The 25,763-nt window shown below is 38.3% G+C and overlaps 1 protein-coding gene across 1 annotated transcript in view; it reads left to right on the top strand.

The window, feature by feature from the left end:
- MYO3A (myosin IIIA) overlaps positions 1-25,763 on the top strand; it is a 117,018-nt gene that overhangs the window by 32,475 nt on the left and 58,780 nt on the right. Inside the window, 4 exon segments of the mRNA XM_032100904.1 lie at positions 13,669-13,745; positions 15,015-15,160; positions 16,838-16,903; positions 17,296-17,451. Of these exon segments, the coding sequence (XP_031956795.1) occupies positions 13,669-13,745; positions 15,015-15,160; positions 16,838-16,903; positions 17,296-17,451 (445 nt within the window).

Here is a 25,763-nt window from a genome sequence, read left to right as displayed (position 1 = left end):
CTTCATGTTTTATATGAGAGCATTATCTAGTAAGCTAGATATTGTAAAGAATGGGAAAGCTCCACCTCAGACACATATACTTCATTAATTTGATTTAAAACAAAGCAAGAGATACTTGAAGACAGTAGAGGGAGAAATATTGTATAGGTAATCCCCACTTTCTAAAGTCTGGGAAGACTAACAGATTTTGGCAAATCTAAATCTAAGAATCGGCATTGAAAAGGTCAGTTGAAGTCTGTTAGGGCTAAAGTGACTCTTGAATGCTCTCATCTTTGGTGTCACCACCAAAAGGGAAGAGGAGAGACACGGGTAAGTGGATGCAACCTGTTATTTATCAGCCATACCACAGTGATTTGCCTTAAAAGTTATTGTTGTTTTATGAGGGGTATAAAAATTTGCAATGCTTGTTGTTATGAACCATTATCTTCAGGTAGAACACTGTCTTCTTATGTTAAAATTAAATTTATTGGTCACTATTTCACAGCACAGCAGACAACTGTTAATATTTTTAATTCAGCAGATGGAAAATCTTTATTTTTCCTTTAACCTCCTATTTTGTTAATTATATTGATTCAATTGATACATAACAATTGTTTAAACTAACCATGGGATTTTAACTCTCTTTAGTATAGTATCTTCCTGCCAGTAGATTGTATTTATGGAACTCTCATGACTTCACACGCAAAATCCCCACAACTGTTAGGGTTAGTAATTCTTCTAAAATTTCACGTATTTCTTTTATATTCCTCAGACAAAATCTTCCATTGAAAAATTTTCATACTTCCTAAATCATTTGCCATACACTTTCTAGTATTTTCTGATAGTCTGGAAGTTTAATGTGGGGCAAAAAACAGTATTTTAATGTGTTGTGGATACTAATTTTTTAAGGTGCTGGAGGCAATTAGAGGATCAATACTTCTGAAAATTAATTCACTTATGCAGTTGTCGAAACATTCAAGCTGTAGGGATGAGGGCCTAAATTCTTTATTCCCCAGTAACTGCAATCTACTGATAAGGCTGTAATTGAAAAATAGTCTTAAATTCTTGTGGGAGAATTGTGATGCCAAAATACAGATTAGACCATGCACAAGAAATATGTATACACACATTTTTGTGGGCTCAAAACTGTGGGACTGTAACAACTGCAGTCCTCCTCTCAAAGGAATATATAAATGGCACTTTAACTTAGGAGTAGATTGCAGAGATGGCTTCCCCCCCTCCTCCCCAAGAAGAAAATCTGAAGCCAATAATGAGTAGTTTTAAATTGAATCAATTTATAGGCTTCCTAAAATCATCATGGAAGATGTACCATTCACCATTCAGGCTGCTGCTTAAAGAATTCAGCTGGGATTTGTGAGATTTATGTCTTCTACTTAAGGGGATTTAATCCCACATTAATCAGATTCCAAGATCATTTTTTAGCCAGGAATGTGAGTTGATGAAAATCTCTCATGTTGGTATTGCTACAGACTGTTGTACATAAACATTTATTGTATCAGGGACTTAAACTCAGCCATCTTTTATTATACAGGCCTCTAAAATTGACAGGCTAGGGAGTAAGATAGACACAGAGGCACAGTGTCCTTTTCACCCAGTAAATACTCAGAGGAAGCAAAATTTTTGGTTTAGACTGAACCAATTATTACATGGGGCCAAACAAACACAAAAAATCCCAACCCAAATATTCACATCACCCTTTGTAGTATGCACACAGCTCTTCTGTGTGGAGAGGGGAATAGAGGCCTCCAAGGACTCCTTCAACCACCGAACACACATAACCAGGGAAGTGAGCCCTTCCCAAGATAATTTTATCTACACCTTCTCCTGCATGCTGGATGCTGATGAGATGTTCCTGAAGAAGCCTTTGCTGTCCTCCCCTGATACTATTTATGGTTGTTTTCTTCTAAACATAAACGCTGTGTCTGAAAGATGGGCTTGTGAAGTGCCTTATGGAACACAAAACTAGAAAAAGACCTATTCTCAGTCTGTGTGCATTGTGCAATTATTTAATTTGTACTTGTGCTTTTTTTGTCCTTTTTTAATAATACATTTAGGAACTTTTTAAGAGTCATAAGTGAAAAAACAGTCAACTTTCAGTGAATTGAATCAGTTTTGAAAAAGGGTTTTTTTCCTTCATTGCTTTAGTACACTTTGAACTCAGTGTTCAGTGTTCTGCCATGGTGAGTCCTTCCTTGCACAGTGGTACCAACTTTTCAGAAGCTGCATTTTGTAACACAGTTTATACACATTGCTTTGTAGTCATTGTATCATAGGTATTTATGTATGCTGGGACCATAGTTTCTGAACATTGCACAGTCTGTAATGGACAACCTTCACAACACCCTTATGGAGAAGTAAATTGCTTTAATTCCCAGTTAACAGCTGGGGATCTGAAACTTTGAGAGACTGAATTGCTTGAGGTGGCACAGAAAATGTAGGGAAAAGCTCTTCCAAAATCCAGGCTAACTCCCTGAACTGTTTGCCATTCTAGAGGTACTGACAGTTAAAGAGATAGACTTTGAAAGAATACCACAGCCCCACAGCCATGCTTCACTCAGACTGCTTTGAAGAGTGACGTTTTTGCTTTCCCTTAAAATTCTGCTGTAATATTCTTAATCACCCCAGTCAAACTCTCATATCTAAGAAACACCCAATCCCAGTATAGATTAATGATGAAATCAAGTCCAATACCAAAAGGAAGCCTAAAAGAAGGTTGGAGAAAGACTATTTACAAGAGCATATAGGGACAGGACAAGGAGAAATGGCTTCAAACTGAAAAAGAATAAGTTTAGATTCAATATTAGAAAAAAAAGTCTTTACAGTGAAGCTGGTGAGGCACTGGAGCAGTTTGCCCAGAGAAGTTGTGGATGCCCCATCCCTGGAAGTGTTCAAGGCCAGGTTGGATGGGCCTCTGAGAAAGCTGGTCTAGTGAACAGTGTGCCTGCCCATAGCAGATGAGTTTGAACTACATGATCTTTAAGGTCCCTTCCAACCTAGGCCATTCTGTGATTCTGTAACATCCCACAGTAATGCTTCTGGAGCTCAATTGCTTATCAAGGAGCTGCCAGATTAGTTTAAACTGTCCAAGCCACAAAAATTTTGAAATACTGTTACCAGGGATGCATCCTCTTGCCTCACATCCATCCAGTATGATAGTTTAGATCAACAGAGATAAACAAATTAATTTTTATTTTCTACAGATAATGAGTAGCAGTCAAGGGGATGTACTGACAGTGTCCACTGATCACAGATTCAGTCTCTAAAGTCATTAAACTTCTAAGTACACTAGTAGTCCATACTTTCTCTGTAAGAGAAGGCTGACTGAAGGCAGTTTCACTACCTGAACATTTGTGGGAATTAGCTGTTAAGCTGTTCTGATAGAAAACCTTTAGGGTAGGACATATGCCTGAGAATTGCAGCAATTAGGCTCCAAGCAAGGAGTATCCTCTACCACATCATATAGTTACGTTATATTCAAGTGTAGCTGCTATGTCTTCAGTGTAAGATAGAGATTTGATAGCAAAATATACATTTACATTAAATTCCCTGCAGCACTTTAAAGAGTGACTGCTATGTAATCTGTTGTATAAAAAGAACTGGAGGCAAGCAAGGTGTGAATTAAATTCCTTTTTGATAAATATTCCCAATTATATTCACAGTTTCTTATTAGTGTTCTGGGAAGAAAGTTTTTACATCTGTTTCAGAACTCAGCACCCAGCAGATTGATGTTAAAAGACAGATTTCAAATGAAATTTTAGCCTCTAAAAGTGCAGAAAATTAATTTAATGAAATTTAAAGAAATTAATTTGATGCCAGAGAGGTTTTGAAAGTCATGTGACATATTTATCTGCAACCTTTGCTGCCTAAATATCTGTCAGTATGTGATCTTTTTTCATCAGTTAAAAAGCTGGCCTGAAGTCACTTGAACACATAGCACACTTCACCTGTAGTAAAAATTCATATACTCATCTGCATCTCATAATGTGTAACCAATTTCATGGGATGCTGAGGGTATAACATATGCTTCTGCTGACAAATACTTGCTTCTTTGAACAGTCCCTCTCAATTCAGTTTCTTTTCTTGAAATCAGATGCTGCACAGGGCCTTTCATGTATTAATGTCAATCTAAGGCACAGTTCTATAATGTGCTATTTCAAAATGGGAGAAAAGGAACTTAGATTTATTATTATTATTTTAACTTTGATGTGAAAAAGTCCAAATGACATGTCATTTTGAAAGGTTTTAAATTATTTCTGAAACCCCCTGCCATTTCAGTGCTTCTGGGAGCTAGAAAGCCAGAGCTTTTCATGCTTACGTGTTTTCGAACAAAGAGGATCCTAGAGGACACAACTCCCTATCAGCAAACTTGACATGTTGCTCATGTCTCAGAAGCCATCGAGGAAAGAACCATTTTTCCTCTAAAAGTTTTGAAACACCTATGGTCACATGGCAAGTGATTCTTGTAGCTAAAAAGGGGAGACTGTAATGCTGATGGAAAATTTCTCTTTAGCTATGTTTTGGAGGGTTGACCTTTAGGCTGATAGTCTTGACCAAGAGCACAGGTAGCTCATACTTCTTCAGGACTACTGAAACCTGCTCTCCCAGACTGGAAATATCTCAGGACAAGCAGCTGTTGCCTTGGAAATGTCCAGAAAAATTATAAATTATACTCCTCAACTTAGGAAATGCGTATTTTTCCAGCAGCTCTGTTTATTTCTGAAGGCCATGCCTGTCTATGCATCAAACATACTTTCATACCACATGTAGTTAGACTTTTGCTGTTATTACCAGGAAAGGTCATTGGGAAAAAAAGTGAGACATCTAGATGGATATTAGAAATATTCAAGTACCCATAAGGAAAATAAAATGTGGGCATTCATTAAATCTTTAGAATTCAAGCCTACTTCTAGCTACAAGAGATCCCATGATTCCCCATAGTTTGCCCTATGTAACTGTGGGGAAGGGGATATTGAAAAGGGTTGGCACTGTCCATTTTCAGTTTCTTCTTAGGCACTTTGCTAATAGTACCTAAAACTCTCCATCATTAGATGCTCTGGATAAGCAATACATAGGAAAGATCTTTGTTTTTTAATATGTAAAGCAGGTTCCAGTGGAAAACATGGAAAAAAGGTAATGCAGCCTCACTGCTTCTGGCAGATGGTGGAAAAATACAAGCTGTGTTGCTGCAGTTAATAGAATAATGTCTTCAAGTGTTCCTTTAGCACTGTGGATAAATAGGTTGCATAATTAAAACGTATTGTAATATTAATAGAATATATAGTGAAGGTAGGGTGATTTTTTTACTTTAAACATGCTTAGTTTGCATTTTTCTGCTTTTGTGTCAGTGTTGGGTGTAGAAGTTTTATGTGAATATTGTCTTGGCATTCCAAATGCAGTTTCAGATATCCCACTTTGCATATAGCTAGTACAGTTTTATCATGGACAGTAGCCAGGGACAACTAGAGATTTAACCTGAGTACAACTCAATGGCAAAAAACTGAATTGGGAAAGGGAATATGTATTGCTCTATTTAGACATACTGGTATGGCTTTGTTTAATACTTGAACTATTGCAGTTTGGAAACTGCAGGTAAACAGAGGTCAGCTTTTGTGTTTGGAATGTAATTGGGTTATTATTTTCCTTTAAAGCTATTTCAAGTCTTTCCAAGTTAAGAAGAAAATAAATCTTAATACTGGTGTTTCAAGATGGTCTTATTATTATTATTCAAAATTGCAATTTGGTGAAACAATGGCAAGACTGTTTTGGTAGTGTACTTTTATATTCATTCTATGTTTACTTTAAAATATATACATAATTTCATTTGGGCAATAATAAATGAAACTATTAATTTCATAATTCAATTGAGTTATTAAAATTAATTTACTGGGGGGGTTTTTCCCCTAAAAAACAGTAATTCTGCCAACATTCTGTATTGTGTCTCAGTAGTGGTGTACTACTTCTTCCTTACAAATTACAGACTGTTAGTAGTGCTTTACCACTACTAGTGATCAATAACAATTGATCAACATGCGTTATAATGCACAGGTGTTTTTGTTAAGTTTTGTTCCATGATATTTATGCCTTTTCTGATACAGAAGTATAGGACAAAATGTTTAAAATTCTGTGAATGTGCTAAATAGGTTGAATTTTTGAAGTGTAGCTGAGCCAGAAGCTGCTGTAATGACAAAGCAAGAGAAGTAAAATCAGTTACACTGTACAGCATGTCCAAAACAATGGGGACAATCTCCATGGAATAATGAGTCCATGGTACAACTGCATCTTGATAATTCCTGGTTTTCTGGTGCATGAGGGAGCTTCCTGCTGGTCCTGTGGGGAAGAAAGCATCTGAAATCTCTGGTCAGAGGCTGGGGACGGAACCGCGGCACTGAGTGTCATCCTTTCACTCTGACACTTCACCGGCTCTCCTGTCATCTCGCTGTGACACAGTGCTTTGGCCATTCCTAACATGACCTAAATGACCATAAATAGCCTTGATAGATGCAGTTTGTTGGCTGATCACAGATCAACCTGGCAAGTGTCTGGGGCATGTGGCATTGAAGAGGCCAAGAAGGCTCCCAAGGACTGTGCTGAGATTGCACATGGCACAGATCGGGCTGCAATGGAGGGAGTCTAGAGCCACCTTGTGCTCAGAGAATAGGTTGAGTTGTGAGTGATCCAAGTTTGAGTGTTGGACCATTTCAGTCTCTGTCCTTTTTAATATGTATCATCATTCCCAGCTTTGCATGTCCTGCTGACATTGAAGAGGAGCTCAGCATGACCTTGAGTAGTGTTCCAAACTTCCGTCTATTACTTATTCCAGAGTAGTCAGAATATCCTATTTTGTCCTTCTGTACTTGCCCTGCATTGGCTATAAATGCTGTCTGAATCATTCTGCAAAAATGAAACAATTAATTAAAATAATTTAATTTGAAAGTATTCAAAAATAAAATAATTTTCTTTCTGCCCTTAGCTTACTTTAAGCAATGAGTCATAGCAAGACTTGTATTTGTCTTAGTCATTCTAGCATGCATCCATAATAAAGCTGTCTGCTTCACTGGTTCAGATCAAAACCAGGCTGTTATTGTGTTGTCATTTCTGTATACCATATAGCACGACATTCACCTGTTGCTGCTAAAATGCATCTACCGGGAGACTGTGGCAGAAGCCAATAAAAGTAAAAGACTTTGAAGAAAGCTTTCTTCATGAGCAACTTGTCAAACTGCTTTGAACCCAATCAAAGTAATAATTCCAAATTTTTCAGCCCAGGGTGAGCAGGGATAAGATGGATTGCATTGACTTGAGCTGTGGAGCTTTTTCATTGTTGAATGTTTAATTCTTTGTTGAAGGCTTAGTCCTGAAAAAAAAATTTTTTTTGGGGGGGGCACGTTTGAATGAAAACCTTTGTGCTGTCCAGTAACAAAAAACAGAAATCATGTGGCCAAATGCTATATCCAGGATAAGCTGTTCACTTGGTCTTTCAAATATTTTCTTCTATTAATTCACATAAGGATGTCACTGGTGGCTTAAGCATTAAAGAAGCTTGACGCTGAAAGCTAGTGTTGGATGCCAGAGATACATGAAGTGAGAAAATAGTCCTTTTTGGCCAGCAAAGACTTCCACTTTGTTTTGTGATGGGTCACAAAATAGTCATCTCTTGAAGTTATTAAGAAATCCTCTGGTCTCATCTGTGTATAGTAAACCCCCATTCATTTTTTATGTGAACATTGAACCCGGTGACTTATTTGTACTGGAGTATTCCAGTCCTGAGGTATTTTAAATATTCTGCTCTATCAGCATAGGTGTTGCCAGTAACCCAGATTATCACAACAGAAAAACCATGTCACGGAACAATGAAAAGTCTCCAGAGTTTTGCCAGTCATATAGGGGCAAAAAAATCATTTTTAGGTGTCAAAGTGGCAGTAAGTTTGAAATCTAAGGTATAAGGAAGGCAGCCTCTGAGAAGGAGGAATTTCCTCACCATCATACTGCACCAGATTGTGTGTAGCTGTACAAGTCCCTGAGGCTCTAGAGAAGACTAGTTCTCCTATCCAAGTACATCTGGCCAATTGTGCAACAGGACAACAAATGTTCCTGTGCATCCCTTTCAGGAAACCATATGAAGCCCCGAAGCATGAGATTTGATTAGAATCACTGGTGGTGTGATGCGCTGAACTGTCAGGAGCATGTGGAGGGGAGTCTGTGATCACCTGTTTTACTGGAGGCCCAGTCTTTAAAATGAAAGATCTTGGATTTCTTAAAGCAAGAAGTTGTATTAAACCCTTTTGTTTAAAAAAAGATTACATATCTCACAAATGTAGTGAACATTCTGCCTTCTTTTAGAGCACTGTTTGTCATTTTATTATCAGTATGTACCTCGTAATGATTTACATTGTGTCAGATTTAGGATTTTAATTTTTTTCCTTGTATGCTTAAAAATGTCTTTTCTTTGTCTTTAATCCTCATGGTGAGTGAAAGCCACTGGACTTTCATTTCTTTGACATTCATTTATATCACCCTGTATTTGATAGTACAGATTATGTTTGTTATCCCCTTCTACTCCATGTCTCTTGGTTTTGTAGTAAATACCATAGATTTTTCATCTCCCAGGGAGTTTATATATATATGGTCTTCTTGAATACTAAGCTTTTGATCTTTCTGGGCCTTTTGGTTATCTTTTGGATATGCCTATTTCAGTTGAAAATTTGCATCTGCACTGTGTGTTTTCCTGAGGGTTTGGGAAACACATGTTTTCAATTGTAAAACACACTATTTACATCAAAATAATACAGAAAGATGGAGAATGGGGTGAAAAAGGACATGGAAAAGGTGGAGGCACTGAATCTCTTCTTTGCCACAGTCTTAACTTGTAATCCCTGAAACCAGTGGGGAAGTCTGGAGCAAGGCAAATGTACCTTCAGTAAAGGGGAATCAGGTTAGAGAGCATTTAAAAGAACTGGATGTACACAAGTCCGTGGGGTCTGTTGGGATGCACCCAAGGGTGCTGAGGGAACTGGCTGATGTCATTGCAAGATCACTGCCAATAATCTTTGAAACATCTTGGAGATTGGAGGAGGTTTCTTAAGCAATGAAGAAAATTATTTTCACTCCAATCTTCAAGAAAGGCAAGAAGGAAGAGTCAGAGAACTACAGTCTGGTCAGACCCACATCTGATCTCCATCACAGAAGATGATGGAGCCAGTAATCCTGGAAATCATTTCTAAACATAGACAAGAAGGTGACTGGGAGTAGGCAGCATGGATTTATGAAAAGCAAGTCATGCTTCCTCATAACATAATGTAACACCTTTCAACATAAAATGCTGCTGGAAATTCTAATCTTTTCTATTTCTATGTTTTCTATTTCTTTATTTCCATCTTATTGGTCAGAACCTGATTTTTAGTTCTGGATTTAATTTGAGCCCTTATCAATGAGCAGAAGTTCTCAAGCATGCTTTTCTTGCAACAGCTCACACAGGAAAACTGTATTGTCTCTGTGCCCTATTCATTTAAAAGTTTACTTTTGGGGTCAGTTTATAATCGATAAGGAATTTTGAATATTGACATTGTTTCAAAAAGGTTCTGAAACGTCTCTTGTAAAGTCATCAAACCAACCACTTGTCCCCTTATTGCCTGTTAGTAACATTTTCTATAAAATATCTTTATGCTTTCTATTCATGATGAGTAACTAAACCTGGGAGAAGCTCTTTGATCTGCTTTTACAGTCTTAGTGGGGATGCCACTGCATGTGGTTTCATGTGGTTATATACCACATGTGTGTTGTGATGTTTGCCATTTGGACTACCAGAATTGCCTTGGTTTAATACTGTTCTTTCCCTGTTGTCTTTTGTCATTATGAAGTATGAAGGAATTGCATGATTGACGTTTTTCTTCTCATTTTGTATGCATTTCAGCTAATCTCTCTGAAATATTCTGTCTGGATATGTATCATTACACCAATACAACCTGAAAGAAGCAAAGAAATGAGTGCCAAGTGTATCAGCACTTACACAGGAATTGAGTTCTAACTCCACCACTGTTGTGAAGGAAGTAGCTACTTCCCAGTCTGCATCCTGACAAGAGTAGTAGCTTCTTCTCAAAGTGAAGCTTGAGGTGCTAGTGGAAAACCATTAGGACCTGTTGCCTTCAGGTCTACTAAAAAAAGGTGGAATCGAGTGATTTATGAGAGACTGACTTCACACCTTCGGGCAAAGAGATGAGGAAGGAGAGGCCACTTTTTGCATCGCACAACATGGAACAGGAATGGCAAAACATACCTGCCAGTGGGCTTGAGGGGAATGCAGTGTAAAACCACTGCTGATTCACATCTGTTTCTCTAGGAGATTAAAAAAGCGTTGGGAAATAATTCAAAGCATTTTTGCCTGTTTAGATCTGCAGGGTTGACAGTGTGAGCAGGTTTTGGTCCACACACTACCTTGCGGAATGATGGAGTTACATGTTCTTAATCTACAGGAGGTCACAATGAGGATGTTTTGGTAGTGAAATGTACACTGAAGGCACAAATAAAGAAGGAAAAATAGCTAAAGGAGTGTAAGCCCTTGGGGGTAAGGTCAAGGTCATTATTTATGAATCCAGTCTCCCTGCTGTGTCCAATGTGAGATCACTGCAATTTACTAGGGCTCGCCATTCCCTCACTGGCATCAACCACTAATATGTGCGTACTTCTGTCACAGGACATCATCATAAAGTGATGCTGTACAGCCTCCCAGTTCAGATCAGAATGTTGTCTGCTCAGATTGGGCACTATAAGACAAGCCATTCCTAATAATAGGAACTTATTCTGCCCTGTTTTTCTTTTCTTGAATGCTAAGATCAGGCGTAGACAGCTTTACTTGCAATGTTATTTCAATATGCCCATTTTGGCAATGAAAACCTTGAATAATACTCGTAGTGTAGGTGTCCTGATTTTCAGTTTTTATTATTAAAATGGTGCCTGAAAAATTAAAAAGAAATGCAGTTATATGCACAATATTTTCTTTTTGTTGTGCATTGGTACTATTAATGCACATATTTATAAAACTCTTAGCTTTCATGAGAAAAAATAATTTGTGTGTAATAAAACACCATTTTATGACATATTTTATATTTTCTTAGGATAATATTTAGTTCATCTTGCAACAAAGGAGTAGTAAATGGGAAGGGGAGGAGCAAGATAATTTTGTTTGAAAATATATAAGTTTTAAAAAGCGGCCAGCCATATGCCTGACTGGTTACTGAAATGCTGGAAGAAATGTTACTAAGTGTGGAATTACATCATCTTTCCTCTATACACAGAAAAAGCCCAAGGAAATATCATTTGTCATAAGGCCTCCACTGCATAATCTGAAATGCCACTTTAGTGCTAAGAGCAAAAGGATTAAAAAAACCAACCAAACGAAAAGCACACAAAACCCCCAAGAGCCTAAAGAAAGTAGTGGTGAACAATTCAAATTAAATCAGTTTTTTACTGAAATAAAAGAACGGTGAGGAGGAAAAATCTTCAGTTCATTTAATAATTACAGTTTGAAGAGGGAAAAAACCCGACAGTGAATAGATAGAGAAGATTGAACACATTAATGTACCTTTTGTATTTTGTTCCTTATCTCTACAGAAAGTTATGATTATTTATAAAATCTGACACTGAAATAATAAAAATATAGTTAGTGCCTTTCTTTGCCTGCAGATCTGAATCCCATTTCCTTGTCCAAGACTGCAAAAAAAAGAGCTATGCACAGGGGACTCCCACAACACGGAGGAAGGGAGAGTAGCCTCAGCTCCCTCCAAAATCAAGGACCTCACTTAATAATGTCTGTTGGCATCCCTGCAATGGTTTCAGACTTGAGGTGATGTGTGCTTACTAAATGACATGTTTTTCCGAGAGCTCAGAACAGCCACAGACTCTGTGAGCCGGAAGCTGGACCTCAGACAACTTGAGATGGTAAAAACAAAGCCCCTGCTTAGCTGAGTTGAAGTAGGATTGATGGACTTTGAGCTAAGACTCACGTTGTCCTGCTTTACATGATGCATAACACTGTATTGGACTTTCTGCAGACATAAAGAGAGAAAAAGATCCGGCTTTTTCAAGGCTGGTTTAGACTAGAGGGAGGCAACCACAAAGGCAGTGGTTGCATTTATCTCAAAGGAACAGGCGGGGTCTTCCTTGCAGCCTTTATTTTCAGATGTTGTGTACATTTCTGTGAGAGCCAAATGCAGATATTCAGTGAATCAGAGCTGAACATGTAGCTTTGGAGTGAAAAAACAGATCAAGCTCTCCATGGTTTCTTAACTGCACTGAAAAAAACCCCCAAACTATCAAACCCTATCCAGACAGAGGTTTAGTTAATAGTCCCATTGGATAGTTAATGTGAAGTGCTCTTGTTATGAATTGTCTGCAGGCTTTTCAGGAGGAGAAGGTCAAACATTTTCAAACTAGACAATACAGAGCTGAAACTGGACAGTGGTGCTCGCTGGAGCTTCATGTGTTTCAGAAAAATGAGATGGAACTCACAGAGTGAAACTGAGTCTTTTTACATTTTAAAGAAAAAGCAGATGCATGTGGGAAGGAAAAATTGGTGAGCTCCAGTGTCAGTCAGACTGAGGCTGGAGCATGTATACGTAGAGCACAGGATCTTTCTGGCCATCCATGGCATCAGCTCTTCAAGAACATGCCTTTGGTGGACCTCAGTGTTGGCTATTATTCAAATCCATAATAGTTTAGGGCATGCAAGCTGAGAGGCTGTTTTTCTCTATGTGTGGACTTCACAGTTGATTGTGACTCATAAATCCATAATGGTTTAGGGCATGCTGGCTAAGGGGCTGTTTTTCTCCATGTGTCGTACTGTCCCCTTTGCATGCACTAAGAGCTATTTCCAACCGATACACCCTTGTTTTGTAAGGAAGGAAATTGGTGGCAGGCTGCTCAGAATTGGGCTGTAGCCCACTTGAATTTCTAATATTTCAGTGTCTTTTAACTCAAAACTGCAAAGAATCTTTAAATTTCAGAGTTCACTTACCAACTCTCGGCCTGAAATAGTTAATTCCGTAAACTACAGCTCATATTGCAAAGCTGATTTACAGGATTGTTGCTTTGAGAATGTGCTTTGAGCATGGAGAGACTTCTGCTTTTGTAAGAATTTTTGAGGTTTCACTGTTTTGTTGTTTCTTTTTTATGGCAGAGGAGTTAAGAGATGAGTATAGGTATCTTTTATAGCATTAACATGAAATATATATATGCATATATATATTTATATATATATATGTATGTATAAAATGAAATAGACATTTAGTGTCAGTACTGAGCATTAGAAGCTGTGGAAGGTACAGTACTCCTCCACCCCCCCTGAAGTCTTTTACTGCTGTCTTAAAACAGGATATAGAAAACCTGTAATTAACCTGTCAAAATATATGGAGTCAGATTACTAATCAAATGCTCATTTGGGACTGAGTCCCGGTCCTGCTGAAGCCACTGGAAACAAGGATGCGGAGAACCTCTGCTGAAGTGCTGGGCACCTTTCAGGACTGGGCCTCTCTTTCCAGAGAACTGGGAAGATGTGTTTGAGATTCTCATGTGGAGAAGTTGTAGCATGACAAGATGAGGATGTCACCCTTCAGAAGGGCTGTCTTGGATGGAAATACCCACTGCTCTGATGACAGCTTCCCCTCATTCTTCCAGGTGTGTCTGCTCAGCTGACCAGCACTCGTCTCCGTCGGAACACCTCCGTGGGCACCCCATTCTGGATGGCTCCAGAGGTCAGGTTTCAAAATATTTTACCACTGGTACTTGAGCTGCTGTAGTCTGCATTTCTTCTTTGTCTTTCTTCCTGGTCCTTTCACCAAATGAAACAGCAATGTCCTTTTAAAAAGTGTTTTAAACCTTTATTTCTTACATGTTTGGAAGGATTAAGTTGAAATGGGGTTTATTTTTGAAATTATAATATTAGAGAGAGGGAGCAAGACACTGAAATGTTTACTAAAATGTTAAAGAATATAGAGTACTACTACTGATACTTTCCAGCCTTTCAAGCTCTGAAACTATAGATATCTCGTCTCCCCGTGGATGGAAGAAGACCAGGTTGTTACTGTGACACATTATAGCTTCTTCTTCTTTGACTTCTACACCTGGAGAGTTTTAATACTATATATCCATACTTGTTGCAGCAAGAAATAGAAAATGTTATTATGAATGAAGAAGATGCGCTGTGATTCTGTGGAGGTTTTTCCAGACTGAAATTGAAGCATTTAAAGATGCATTTTAAGCTGAGACAGGAAAAATATTTCCTTATAAATAAGCTTATCTGCTTAGAGTATTTGTGTGCACACAAACACATGCAAGTACATCTGTTTATAGCATGTGGAACTGCTCTGTTTATACACATTTATTTTTATCAACATACTCTGTTCATACACATACGTCTAACCATATAACTAATGGCATACATGTTGGTTTAGATCTGCAGCTAATGGAATGAAAAATTCTAGATTCATCCAGCATTATGGATGAGCTGAAATGTATATGAAGTTAACTGTTTTGCTGTGATCTAATGAACTTTGTCCAAATCCACTTGATCTGGAAATTGGCTGATTTGGTTGAACAAGGACCCAGTAAGATATAGTGAATTCAGCTTCTTTTTTCCTGATTGTTGCACTTCATAGAGAGAGCAGTATAGTTGCAATAGTTACTTAGCAGGAATAATCCATAAAAAGAGTTGTAGGGCTGCTGAGTTTCCTTCTGCTTCCTCAGTTGTGGGATGCAGTTTATCACCTTCAGCTGAAAAAGCCATGGATTTGTACCTTTTTTTCATGTCAGAGAACATCTGGCCAGAGAACGTGGTGTTCACAGATACCTGCTTTCTCTAGTTCAAACATTGGGGGGGGGTTTTGGCAATTGGATAGATGCTTTTGCTTTCTATATGTGTGCATGTCTGTTTATTTCACTGGATATTCTGTAAGAGATTCCTCCAACTGGGGGTGTACTCTTAAATCTGGACATTTGACCATCCCAGTCTTTTACTCCAACAGGTGATTGCCTGTGAGCAGCAGCTAGATAGCTCCTACGATGCTAGGTGTGATGCATGGTCACTGGGCATTACTGCAATAGAGTTGGGAGATGGAGATCCACCCCTTGCTGACTTGCACCCCATGAGGGCGCTCTTCAAAATACCAAGGTAATATCTTGATGTGTTTTGTTTGTTGACAGGTTAGATGGAACTTTTTCCTTAACTGTTACTTTGTTCAAACTTAGACCATGTAAAGACTTTCTTTATATTATTTATACTAGGAGATAGGTTAAAAATACTTTGCCCAGCTCTATTTTCTGCAGGCTCTGCTTCAACCATGTGTGCACATTGAGAAGTTCAGAGCTGACTGTAGCTACATTTGAGAAAAAGTCGTAAGGCGTTCTCCTGAGGGGGCTGCTGCCACATGAATGCAGGACTTACTTGAGTCCCGTATATTCTGTTACAAAGAATGACATGTGATAGAAATACAGTCTGAATGTGCCACTGTGGTGAACTGGTCCCATACCTGTCTTCAGGAGTTATCTTCTGTCCTTTGAAGCAAAGGTTGTTCCACCTCTCACATACATTTAGGCTTCAGCTTTTCATTAGCTTGTGCTGCTTCTGGAAGTTGCAGTGTTGCTGTGCTTGGGCAGTGCAAATAGCAACTTCTTTTGTGGTTTTTGCTTTGAAGCTGAAAATGTAAGTACCCAAAGTGCCACTTAAGGCATTTCACAGAACATCAATCTCCAGGTCTGTAGGTAATGATCATACAGTAGTAGTTTGTGGATTTCATCCTAAGAACTGGAGCAGTACCACAGCAGCTGAGCCCACATAGTATATATAAGTGCTTAGAGTCCTTTTCAGCCGAGATGCCCAAACTAGTTTAAATTACCTATAGATTTAAGAAATCTTGGCTGACTTGTCACTGAATCAGACTATGAATGCTCTTCTAACCCTTGCTTGCTATGGGAAAAGCAGTTGCAAACTATTGTGGTCAGTCACTGGAGGTAGGACTTCAAAAAAACTTCTGGTTTATACTCTTACAAGTACTGGGCACCTCTCTGCGCTGGAGCAAATATAAGGTGAATACCCTTTTATTCCATTAGGTAAAACCTGAGAGTGATAGAGCAAACATTAAGCCACACTTAAGTAAAGAAGTTATGGTTGATTGAAAAGAGACAGCAAGTCACCTCATCTATCGGTCGGTCATTCCTTTTGTCTTCACAACTGTACTCAGTGAAAATGTCACCTCTGAATGGAAGAAGACTGTCAAGACCATTTCAACTGAATTAACACCTAGAATAAACAGCTCTAACAATAGAAAAGAAAGCAGTATATTTTTTTATAATAGATCTGTATTTAGACTTTCACTTCTGACTTATCTTCTGATGAATGAGGAATAATTAATAAAGAACCAGTTCCTTTGGACACTTTGTTCAGCGATTTGATTAATTCAGTCCTTCTGAGAAAACTTAGCCTAGAATTTCTTTTTAAAAATTCTCTTAAGAAAGTATATTGTTTCAGGCTTGAACGAAGGAACTTGCCATTACAAGTGAATAGTGATTAATGGGTTGTTAGTTTAATTTCCTTTTATTGATTTGATTGAAAAAATTACAGTGATTCTTAGCTACACTTGGTAGATCATCTTGATGCTATTTCTCCTTATTAGTTATGTAAAGTAGGAAAACCAACGAGGCATTGCATCATCTACCCATGCTCCTTTTACCAGTGGAAATCAATATCTTTTTTCAGTGGCCTTCTAAAACTCATTACTCAGCTTGCCTTCACACACTGTTTTTGTCAAGTGAGTAGCTTATTAACTTATCATCACACTGACCTTTGCAGGAATCCTCCTCCAACACTACAGCAGCCTGAACTGTGGTCACCTGACTTCAACGATTTCATTAACAAGTGAGTAACAACTGAGACCACTCTGGTTGAATATGGAACATGTGCAAATGTCATGTGTAAAACATCTTTTGTGGAAATGTGTTGCAACTAATACTCTTCCTTAAAAGGCTTGTTTGTAAATCCAGTTTGATTTCCAAGTGAGGCTCCGTATTTAAAACATGATAAAATATTTCAAAACCTTGACATTTCTTAATTTAAAGAATATTTAGTTTTAAAATGCATTAATTTAACTTCTTGGACGCATGAATTCTGTGAAGTATTAGTTTTCAGTGCAGAACTCTTTTGATTAAGATGGATGTATTTATTATGGAGGCATGAATTAACTCCAGACAAGCATTTCAAAACTTAACTGCAAACCCTCAATGATCATATGTTTTTTTCTGCCGGCACAGGTGCTTGACTAAAGATTATGAGAAGCGTCCAACAGTATCTACTCTTTTGCAGCATGATTTTATTAAGCAAATTGAAGGAAAAGAAAACGTGCTACAAAGGCAACTCATGGAATTTATTGATGTTCATCAACAAATGGGAGTCACTGAAAAGGCAAGGTAAAAGTAGCTAAAAAGTAGATGAGCTGGGTCAGTTTTGATATTTCCACTGTTTCAGAATGACTAGCACTCAGAGATAGATTCAACCCTTGTAATTTTTAGCTGGCAAAAAAATAGCCTAATTTTTGGGGTCCCCTGTACAGCCAATGGAAAGAGAGATGCATCATGATTCACATGTGCAATGAAACAATCTCTAGAAGTGCCTCCCCTTTCTTCTGTGACTCAAGATATAGTCTTAGACCCCAGCTTCTAGAAAGCTAAGGTTAAGTGAATTTAATGTTTGTCATTTTCTTACACTTGCATGGTCAGCTAATGTTTAGTTTGAGCAAGTATGCTAAAAATCACTAGTGAGGTTCCTGCAGGAATTGGATCTTTCTGACTAAAAGAAGTGATAATGGTAGCAGAATGTGTTTTGCAAACTTCAAATATTATGTCTTCTTGAATATTTTCTTTCTTCCACTAGTATTTAAGTGATATCAATTCTGAACAAATCACTTAACACCTGATGGCTTTTATTTAAAATACTTGACAAGGTCTCAGCTCAATTTTACAATTGAAAAACCTCCACACAGTACACTCATGTATCAGCTGTGAAATGTAGTAGATTAGCATTGACATAGTACTGGTGTGACTGCTCCTGCCTCAAGGTAAAGCATGATGATTTTTCTTTGTTTTTTTAAAGGGAATATGAAATTTAAAAGACATTTTGGCATTATCATCTGTGTGGAAAAAGCTTATTAAAATCTGCCACATTTCCTTTCACACATTCATAGTAACAATATATACAGCAGTCGTCATTTCTAGTTCTGGAGAATTTTCTATTTACTCTATGCTTTGAAGATAATAGTAAAAATATATTTCTAAATAATTATGATATTGAAGTTTTCTTAGACTTTAAGTGGATGTGGGAGGAGCAATGCTTTCTCTTTTCTGACACCTCAGTATAAAACTATGCATTTGGCTTAAATTTAAGCTTCAGACTGGATTTATATGCTCTATATATTGCAGACTTGACATTTGCTTAATCCAGAAAGATTCTTGAATTCAAATAAGCTTGTTGGATGTCAGTGCTGAGCACTAAACCAGCAACATAATCCAGACTTCAAATAGCATTTTTTAAAAAACACAGGGAAATGATATGTGGCAAAATAAGTCCAAACCACTGAGTTATATGAATTGAAATCCTGTTAACACTTGTGATATTAGTCCTTTTAAAGCCTAAATAATTTTGAAAAAAAATCCAGCTTCTAAGTCAATTAGATATTGTGACCTTTTTTACCCATTTTAGAGAACTCATTTTTGTTTTCATAGTCTTTATTTTTTTCTCAAAATCCTTTTTTTTTTTTTCATGTAAATGCTGCATAAAGCAAAATACATGAACTTTTTTTTCCTGTACGATACAAACATAGGGAAATTGGCCCAATATGCTCGTGCACAGAGCAGTCAAGTGGCACAGGAACCAGATAATCTACTGGTATTTTCTCTGTCCTGTTTAGACTGTGTTTTATAAGGTGGTGACTCTTCACGAGAACAAGAATTTAAGGGAATGTATTACTATGTGATGAAGTTACCTATGCTTTTATGGTTGATCAAGTGTAACTTTTACGTAGAATTTCTCAAAGGAAAACAGAATACTGTTTTTCAAAATAATAATAATAATTTCTAATCTGAAACTGTGCAAAAAATGTACTTATTTAATTCAGAGTGTAATTTAAATTGCATGGTTAAAGCATAGCCCATGTTTCAGTTTAGCAGTTTAAAATACTACCAAGTAGTATTCCCAACCTAAATGATTCTGTGATTGTGTAATTTTGTGAAATACGCTCTAAGACTGACTATGGAACAGCATTTGTGTTTTTTTCTGCTGTGAATGATAAGAGATTATACAAAGATCTTTGAATTCAATAGTCATGTTTTTTTCAGTCTTTTAATACTAATCATATGTATCTTCTGACCTTTAATCTGCACAGAACAAATGGTGTTAAAAGCACTGTCTGTACAGAAGTATCATGTAAATCTGATTTAGAGTCAAGACATAGGTGGTATAGTGACAAGTCCCCTGGAAGAGCTGCTTTTCTTGCTTATGCTATTCTAGGACTGTTTTTACACTGATGTGTTAGGGTCCATCCTACTGTGAAATTTCTGAACTTCCACCAGTTGCTGGCAACTTTCCTTGTAAAACTTCTTCCTGATCTCGAGCTCACACTCTCTCAGTCCCCAATTTGAAGGCATAACTCTCCTCCTTCTTGACAATGGGAGTGACAGTGGGAAGCAGGTAATTAAAGGGATTAAAGATCTCTTCCTTCCACTGAGGGAAGAAATCCTGCTACCTGTGCTGTGTTGTAAAAATTGGCATTGGAATATGAAGTCAGTAAATTTGGTAATGTTGACTTAAAGCTGAAAGTTAGGAATCCAGTTATTTTCTCTGTATGTGTTTACTCTCCTCGTCAAATTTGACTCTACTAATTGCAGTTTTGTATTTCAAAAGAAAAAAGAAAAATACTTGGAAATTAATAGCTGAGGACCAGCCACTAGGTTTTATTGTGTTCAATATTTCTGTTTTCACTCAAAATCAAGTCACCTTCTTAGCTCATTGTGCTGAGGTGTAATTTGGTTCTGAATGCCTTCTGCAGCGATAGTCTGTTGATGTGCTTGTGATCTTACCTTGTTGTTTGCTGAATGTGCAGCTGATGCAGTTCAAAAAGAAAAGCTCATTATATTATGTCACATTCCCAGAGTTTTTTTGCAGAAGGCCTTACCCTCAGATCCAATGTTTGTGCACTGTGTGTGCTCAGGAAGGATGTGTAATCTCTAGGCACAGAGTGGAGCCACCTTGAAGTCACTCCCATTGGCACCCATGTTCCTGAGGTTTTTTCCAACACTGAGGAGTCACCGAGTCATTAGGGCCCTCAGAACTTTCCCAGTGTTGTTATTCTAGCGAAAGGGAACCAAGGTTTAGGTTCTGCATTGTACTGCATCCTTTCAAGAGCTGGAAACAAGAGGAAGAGAGCCCACCAACCACCTGACTAACCAGAGAAATTTCAATTAACACTGATAAAACTTTAAATAGCAATGTGTCGCAGCCTGGCTCCAGACTTAATGAAAGTGATAGAAGATAATACTAGTTTTTAAGTAGCCTTTGAGCAGTGTTCTAGCACTGGAATATCTTGTGCTCAAGACTCAAATAAAGCATGAATACTAGCAATGAGCTTCATTAAAAATTCCACTTTTTTACTTTGAGCAAATGCAGTACATTTTTCTCCAAAATCATAATTTTTTTATGCTAATAATATCTATTTGCAACTTAACCTTTTCTAGCTCGGAACTCAGGCTGAAATGACAATGAGAATAGCAGGAGAAAATATCCCTTGATACATTAACATTTTCCCATAGCATCCTGACTGAAACATCTTTAAAATCTGTTGCTGGGAATGATATATGATCTATGTATCAAATATGCTACATGAGATATGCTATATGGGATAAATTCACATTGGAGAGGTGATGAAGCAGGCAAAGTTGCATACTAAATGCAATTAATTTTGCTGGTTTTTTTGTGAGGAGAGTCACTTTCAGGACAGGGGCTTTGAGCTTGACAAAGGCCTTCAGTATAGCAGTAGAGCTGTTAAAATTTATAATTAGTGATGAAAATAGTTATTAAAAATGAGCATTGCAGCATATACCCCAAAACAGTTCTAAAAATACACTTCTTGCTGGGCCAAAAGAGGGAAAAAATCCCTGCATTGTAAAGAATTTTACTCTGCAACAGAAATAGCTGTCTTTGAAACAACCTTCAGAACTGTCGCATCTACACCTGACAGTCAGGCTTGTAAGACTTTTATCTTGAGTTGTTTGGCTGTCTTCTTCTTGACTGCTGTTACAATAATCTCTGCAGAAATATGCAATGATTAGTACATTGTGTATTTCCTGGGAATTGTGAGTCATTCCAGAATGAGCTGTACATATGAGGGATATTCAGTGCACCTAGATTTCAGCAAATGACTCTGATCCCCAGATTAAGAGTCATCTTTATATATTCCCTGAGTAATTATGGGAAAGAGACCTATTCTACTGCAAAACGATGCAAAAGTTTTGGGTGAGCTGAATTATTTTTTTCGGAGTTTGTACTCCTGTATTGGTCATATAGGGTTAGCACTGAAGGCAGTAACAGAGTACTAAACAGTTGCTCTATTTAATGGTATGGAAATATCAGGGAGATAATTTCACAGAAGTTCACGTACAACATGCACAAAGGTGGTTGTCAATTTATTTACCCATAGTTAAAGCAGGGAGTACCAGAAAGTTTCCTTTCGTGACTTTCCCTGATTGCACAGACTTGTGTCATTCATTTTCTGGGTGTACACTGTCCCAGTCTCTCTGACTCATCCTGCCAGTGGAAAGCAGCTGACAGCAATCCTTCAAGCTCAGCTCTGCAGGGCAGGCTGTAGCAGAGGGTGGGAGATCACCATGCTGGCTTGACAAAGACAGTATGAGGAATGGAACAAGGTAGTACATATGGAGTCCAGTGCTGTCTTGGCCAAGGCCTCCAGATGACATCTGGATTGGAGTAGTCACTTAAATGGAAGGTTTTAGAGTTCCAGTTCAATCTTTGAGCCCTTCAGGCCAGTTCTTCCTCTCTTGGGACTCAGTGTGGGCTTTGTTATACCAAGAAGCGTGTGCTTCTGCATTGAGGACACTCCTGTGTAGGATGGCTGTGCTGCAAACTTCTCTCAGGCTGTAGAAGCAGTAGGGAGTTCTGGGGACAAAGGCCTTAGAATAAGCACAACTCCAGTCCCATAGGCTTCTTGCTAATACACATCTCTATAGGTGAATAATGTTCTTCTATATAACACGATAGACAACAGCAATGCCTGAATGAAGAACAGTTTACCTTTTGAGGAAAACAGGAGGAAGATGTTCCTTTTGCATCCAGAACTCCTCAGGAGAAATTCTCTGCAAGTGGTACTTTACTGTTGTGCCAGTCCACTTGCTCAGCAACTCATTTCTTCTGAAGGTGGGACTAGTCAGCAGGCATTGCTTACCCTTGGAGCTTCTCCTTTATCATCTCTGTACAGCTGTGACCATAGTGCATGGGCCTGACTCATGATGAACTAATCCCAAAGAGTCCTTTTAGAGGTCTCCTGTTTGCTCAGTTGAGAACACATATTTCCCCCTGAAATTTGTCAGGGATACAGCTGTTACTTGAGGCTTTTGTTGAAGGATTAATAATCTGCTTTTTTTACAGGTCATGGTAAAGCAGCACAAGCTTTGTCAAACAAATTGTGCAGAGCTGGGCACAGACCACCTCTGAATCAAAAGCCCCACAGCTCTGCAGGGCAAGTGTGTGCTCTCAGCAACATTGCATAAGCTTCAGCACAGCTCCCTGAGACTGCAGCCTGTAGTCTCAGTGCTGTGAATGTTTTTAATACGGGGGGAATGCAGGTTTGTCTGCAAAGCATTGTGCAGATGCAGCTGGAGGCTTATCACTGGAGTCTTACACTTTCTAAAGTCAGGTACAGATTTTTTATAGATATCAGACTGTAGTTTTATTTAAGCAGATTTCACAAGATATATCTTTGAAGACAAGATTTTGATTTTAAGTGTGAATTAATATTGCTTTGTGCAGCCTCCGGAGAAATAGAATCACCAGCAATGACAGATCCTGTAGAGGTTTTTCTGTGTTGCTTTTTTGTCATTTTACTGGTGGTTTTAACTGCTGGGATGTGTACAGCTGTTTCCACCTTCACCTTACAAAAATGTCATTATTTTTAGTTTCTTATTTACAAACAAACTAAGGCCAGCCCTATTCCTGTCACTTCTTAGTCTGTAGATGATTCTCCAACCGGTTTAGGCAGGGAGTTCAGCAGGGCATCATGAGTCACACTTTCCTTTTCATGGTATTTTTGGAACTATCAGAAATCTTTTAAATACATTCTGACAATTTGAAGAAGAAAAGCTGCGGTTGCCTCATTTTGATTTAACTGAATCTTGAAAGATAAGCGAGGGAGGGGGTTGTTGGTGTGAAAGAGAATGCACAGAAACAATGAGGCCTTGGCTCATTTTCTTGTCCATACTGCATTGATGTTTCTGGCCTTTAGCTGCCTGAATTGCTTGTCGGGCATGCTTGTAAAATCCAATGCCTCCAACACATTTTTGAGCAGAACAGAGATATGTGTTATTTCAGTTCACAATGTCTATGTGCATGATCTTAATGAAACTTCAGCACTGATGTCAACAGCACTGATGTGGGTTTTTTTTAAAGTGGTTGGAGCGAAGCAGTATAACTGCCCTTGAGGGGTCTGTGCCCTTTGACAGCAGAGTGGAAAAATATTGTGTTCTGCAAATCTGCCACTCTTACATACTCTGGAGAATGGAGAGTATAATCTGGTCCAACAAGCACTAGTGTTCTCATAATGTCAGCTGAAGAGGATTACAGGAGGATCGATTTTATGTAATTAAACTTGCCTGGCATACACAGAGATTTGTTTCCTTAAAAGAAAAAAAAAATAGAAAAAGAAAAGTGTCCATAACTGGAGCATTCTCCTTCCTTCCTTCCTGCAAGGCAGTTGTTAGCTTCCTACATTAAATGAAAAATGGTAGTTGAAACTAATCCTGGGAAATATCACTCTCTCACTGATACTCAGTAACACTTAAGGATTTAACATATTAAAAAAATATGTGTTCGATGTGTAACAGTTCCACCAGCAATGGAAAGGAAAGCTTGAGAGATACTTTGTTTTGGATCTTTCTTCAGCAATGGAAAATGTAGAACAGCAGAGCTTGACATGGTCCTGCAATTCCCACATCTTTCCCTTGTGTACATATTGATAGGTCTCTCTCAAAGTCACACTGATATTAGATGCATCCTCTGGACACAAAATGACCTTCATACAGGTGCGAAGGAGAAATCGTTTCAGCTGTCCAAATTTAAATTTTTTCAAATGTAGCTGTTAAAAATAGGTATAAATAGGAGTGTGAATTATAGAGGGGATAGATTTCTATTGAGAGGGTAGCATATTGCCTGCACCTCTGACTTTGGATTCAGTAATGTCCTTTAGCTGGTAAATGCAAATCAAACAGCAGCAGATTATGCAAGGCTAAGGAGTTAATTTAAATCTTAATATTACCACGTCCTTTTTAATACAACCTGGGGGTACATGCTACCAAAAATTGTCTCATACTGTTATTGCAAGGACAGTACTATCAGGACAGCTCTCGTGGTACAACTGGATTCCAAAGGAAAGGGAAGAATAGGTCAAACCTGGGATCTTGTAGATCCTGTCAGTCCTATGGTTCATTGTGCTTCCGGGTCACTTAGCCTCCTCACTGGATTCTGTGCTGTTATTTTGGCACAGAAACTGTGAAACTATGGTAGCTCTTGCAAGGAATTCTTTGTATCTCGATATTAAAGTTGCAGAATTAGTCAGCTATGAGTGTGGAGCTCCTGCCTTTGCATTGTGGACAATTAAAAGACTCCAGTGGTAGCTGGCACCTGTGTAAAGGAGGAAGATACTGCGCCATTTCTGGCACCAGGGTGAGAACAGGCCATTCTGTCATCCTCAGGGAATGATTTCTAGAGACAAGAGAAATTGAAAGAAGTGATAGATGAAGTGCCCTCCTGTCTGGATTTCCATCATCCACATTGTGATTGCACTTACAGTTTGGGAGGACATAATTTGCCCATTTCTTCCAGTCCCTTTTCAGTCCTGGCAGTTAGTAATTGCACCAAGTCCTTCCCTGCTTGAGTTTCTGCACCTATATTCCTCATCAGGGCACAGCCAGAATGACCTGAAGTAGCACTCATGAACTAGGTGATTCCCATTAACAGGTACAGCCCATTAAACTATGCAGTAAATTGGTGGGTGTTCAGAAGTCTCTTAGCCTTCCCCATCAGTGTGATGTTCACTCACTCTAACTTTCCATCTTGGTGTGACTACACTCCTTCTCCTGTCATCTGTTCACTGTATATCAAAATTCTTGCCTGTGTAGAAAACACCTGTCTGCTTTTAGCCATGCCATGTATCCAAATATCAAAATTAAATAAAGAATTTCCCTGGTCTTGTCTGGGATCAAGGTAAGGAGTGAGTGCTTCACACAACAGTTTCCCTGCTGTCTCAGTTTACTTAGGTATATGTTCCTTGTGTTTGAGAGGTGCCTTCCTACCAGTGGCATCAAGGGAGGTGAGGTCGTATCAGGAGATCAGATTTGCTTGATAGGTTTTCTGTGCTTATGCCTTATTACACATCTGAGCTTGATTTAGTTTGTGAACTCTGCTATTACTTACGCAGTTTCCCTTTTCCTCATTTTCCCTC

Source organism: Corvus moneduloides, chromosome 1, assembly GCF_009650955.1.
Source record: "Corvus moneduloides isolate bCorMon1 chromosome 1, bCorMon1.pri, whole genome shotgun sequence".
NCBI classification, from domain to species: Eukaryota; Metazoa; Chordata; class Aves; order Passeriformes; family Corvidae; genus Corvus; species Corvus moneduloides.
This window is presented reverse-complemented; position numbering and strand designations above follow the sequence as displayed.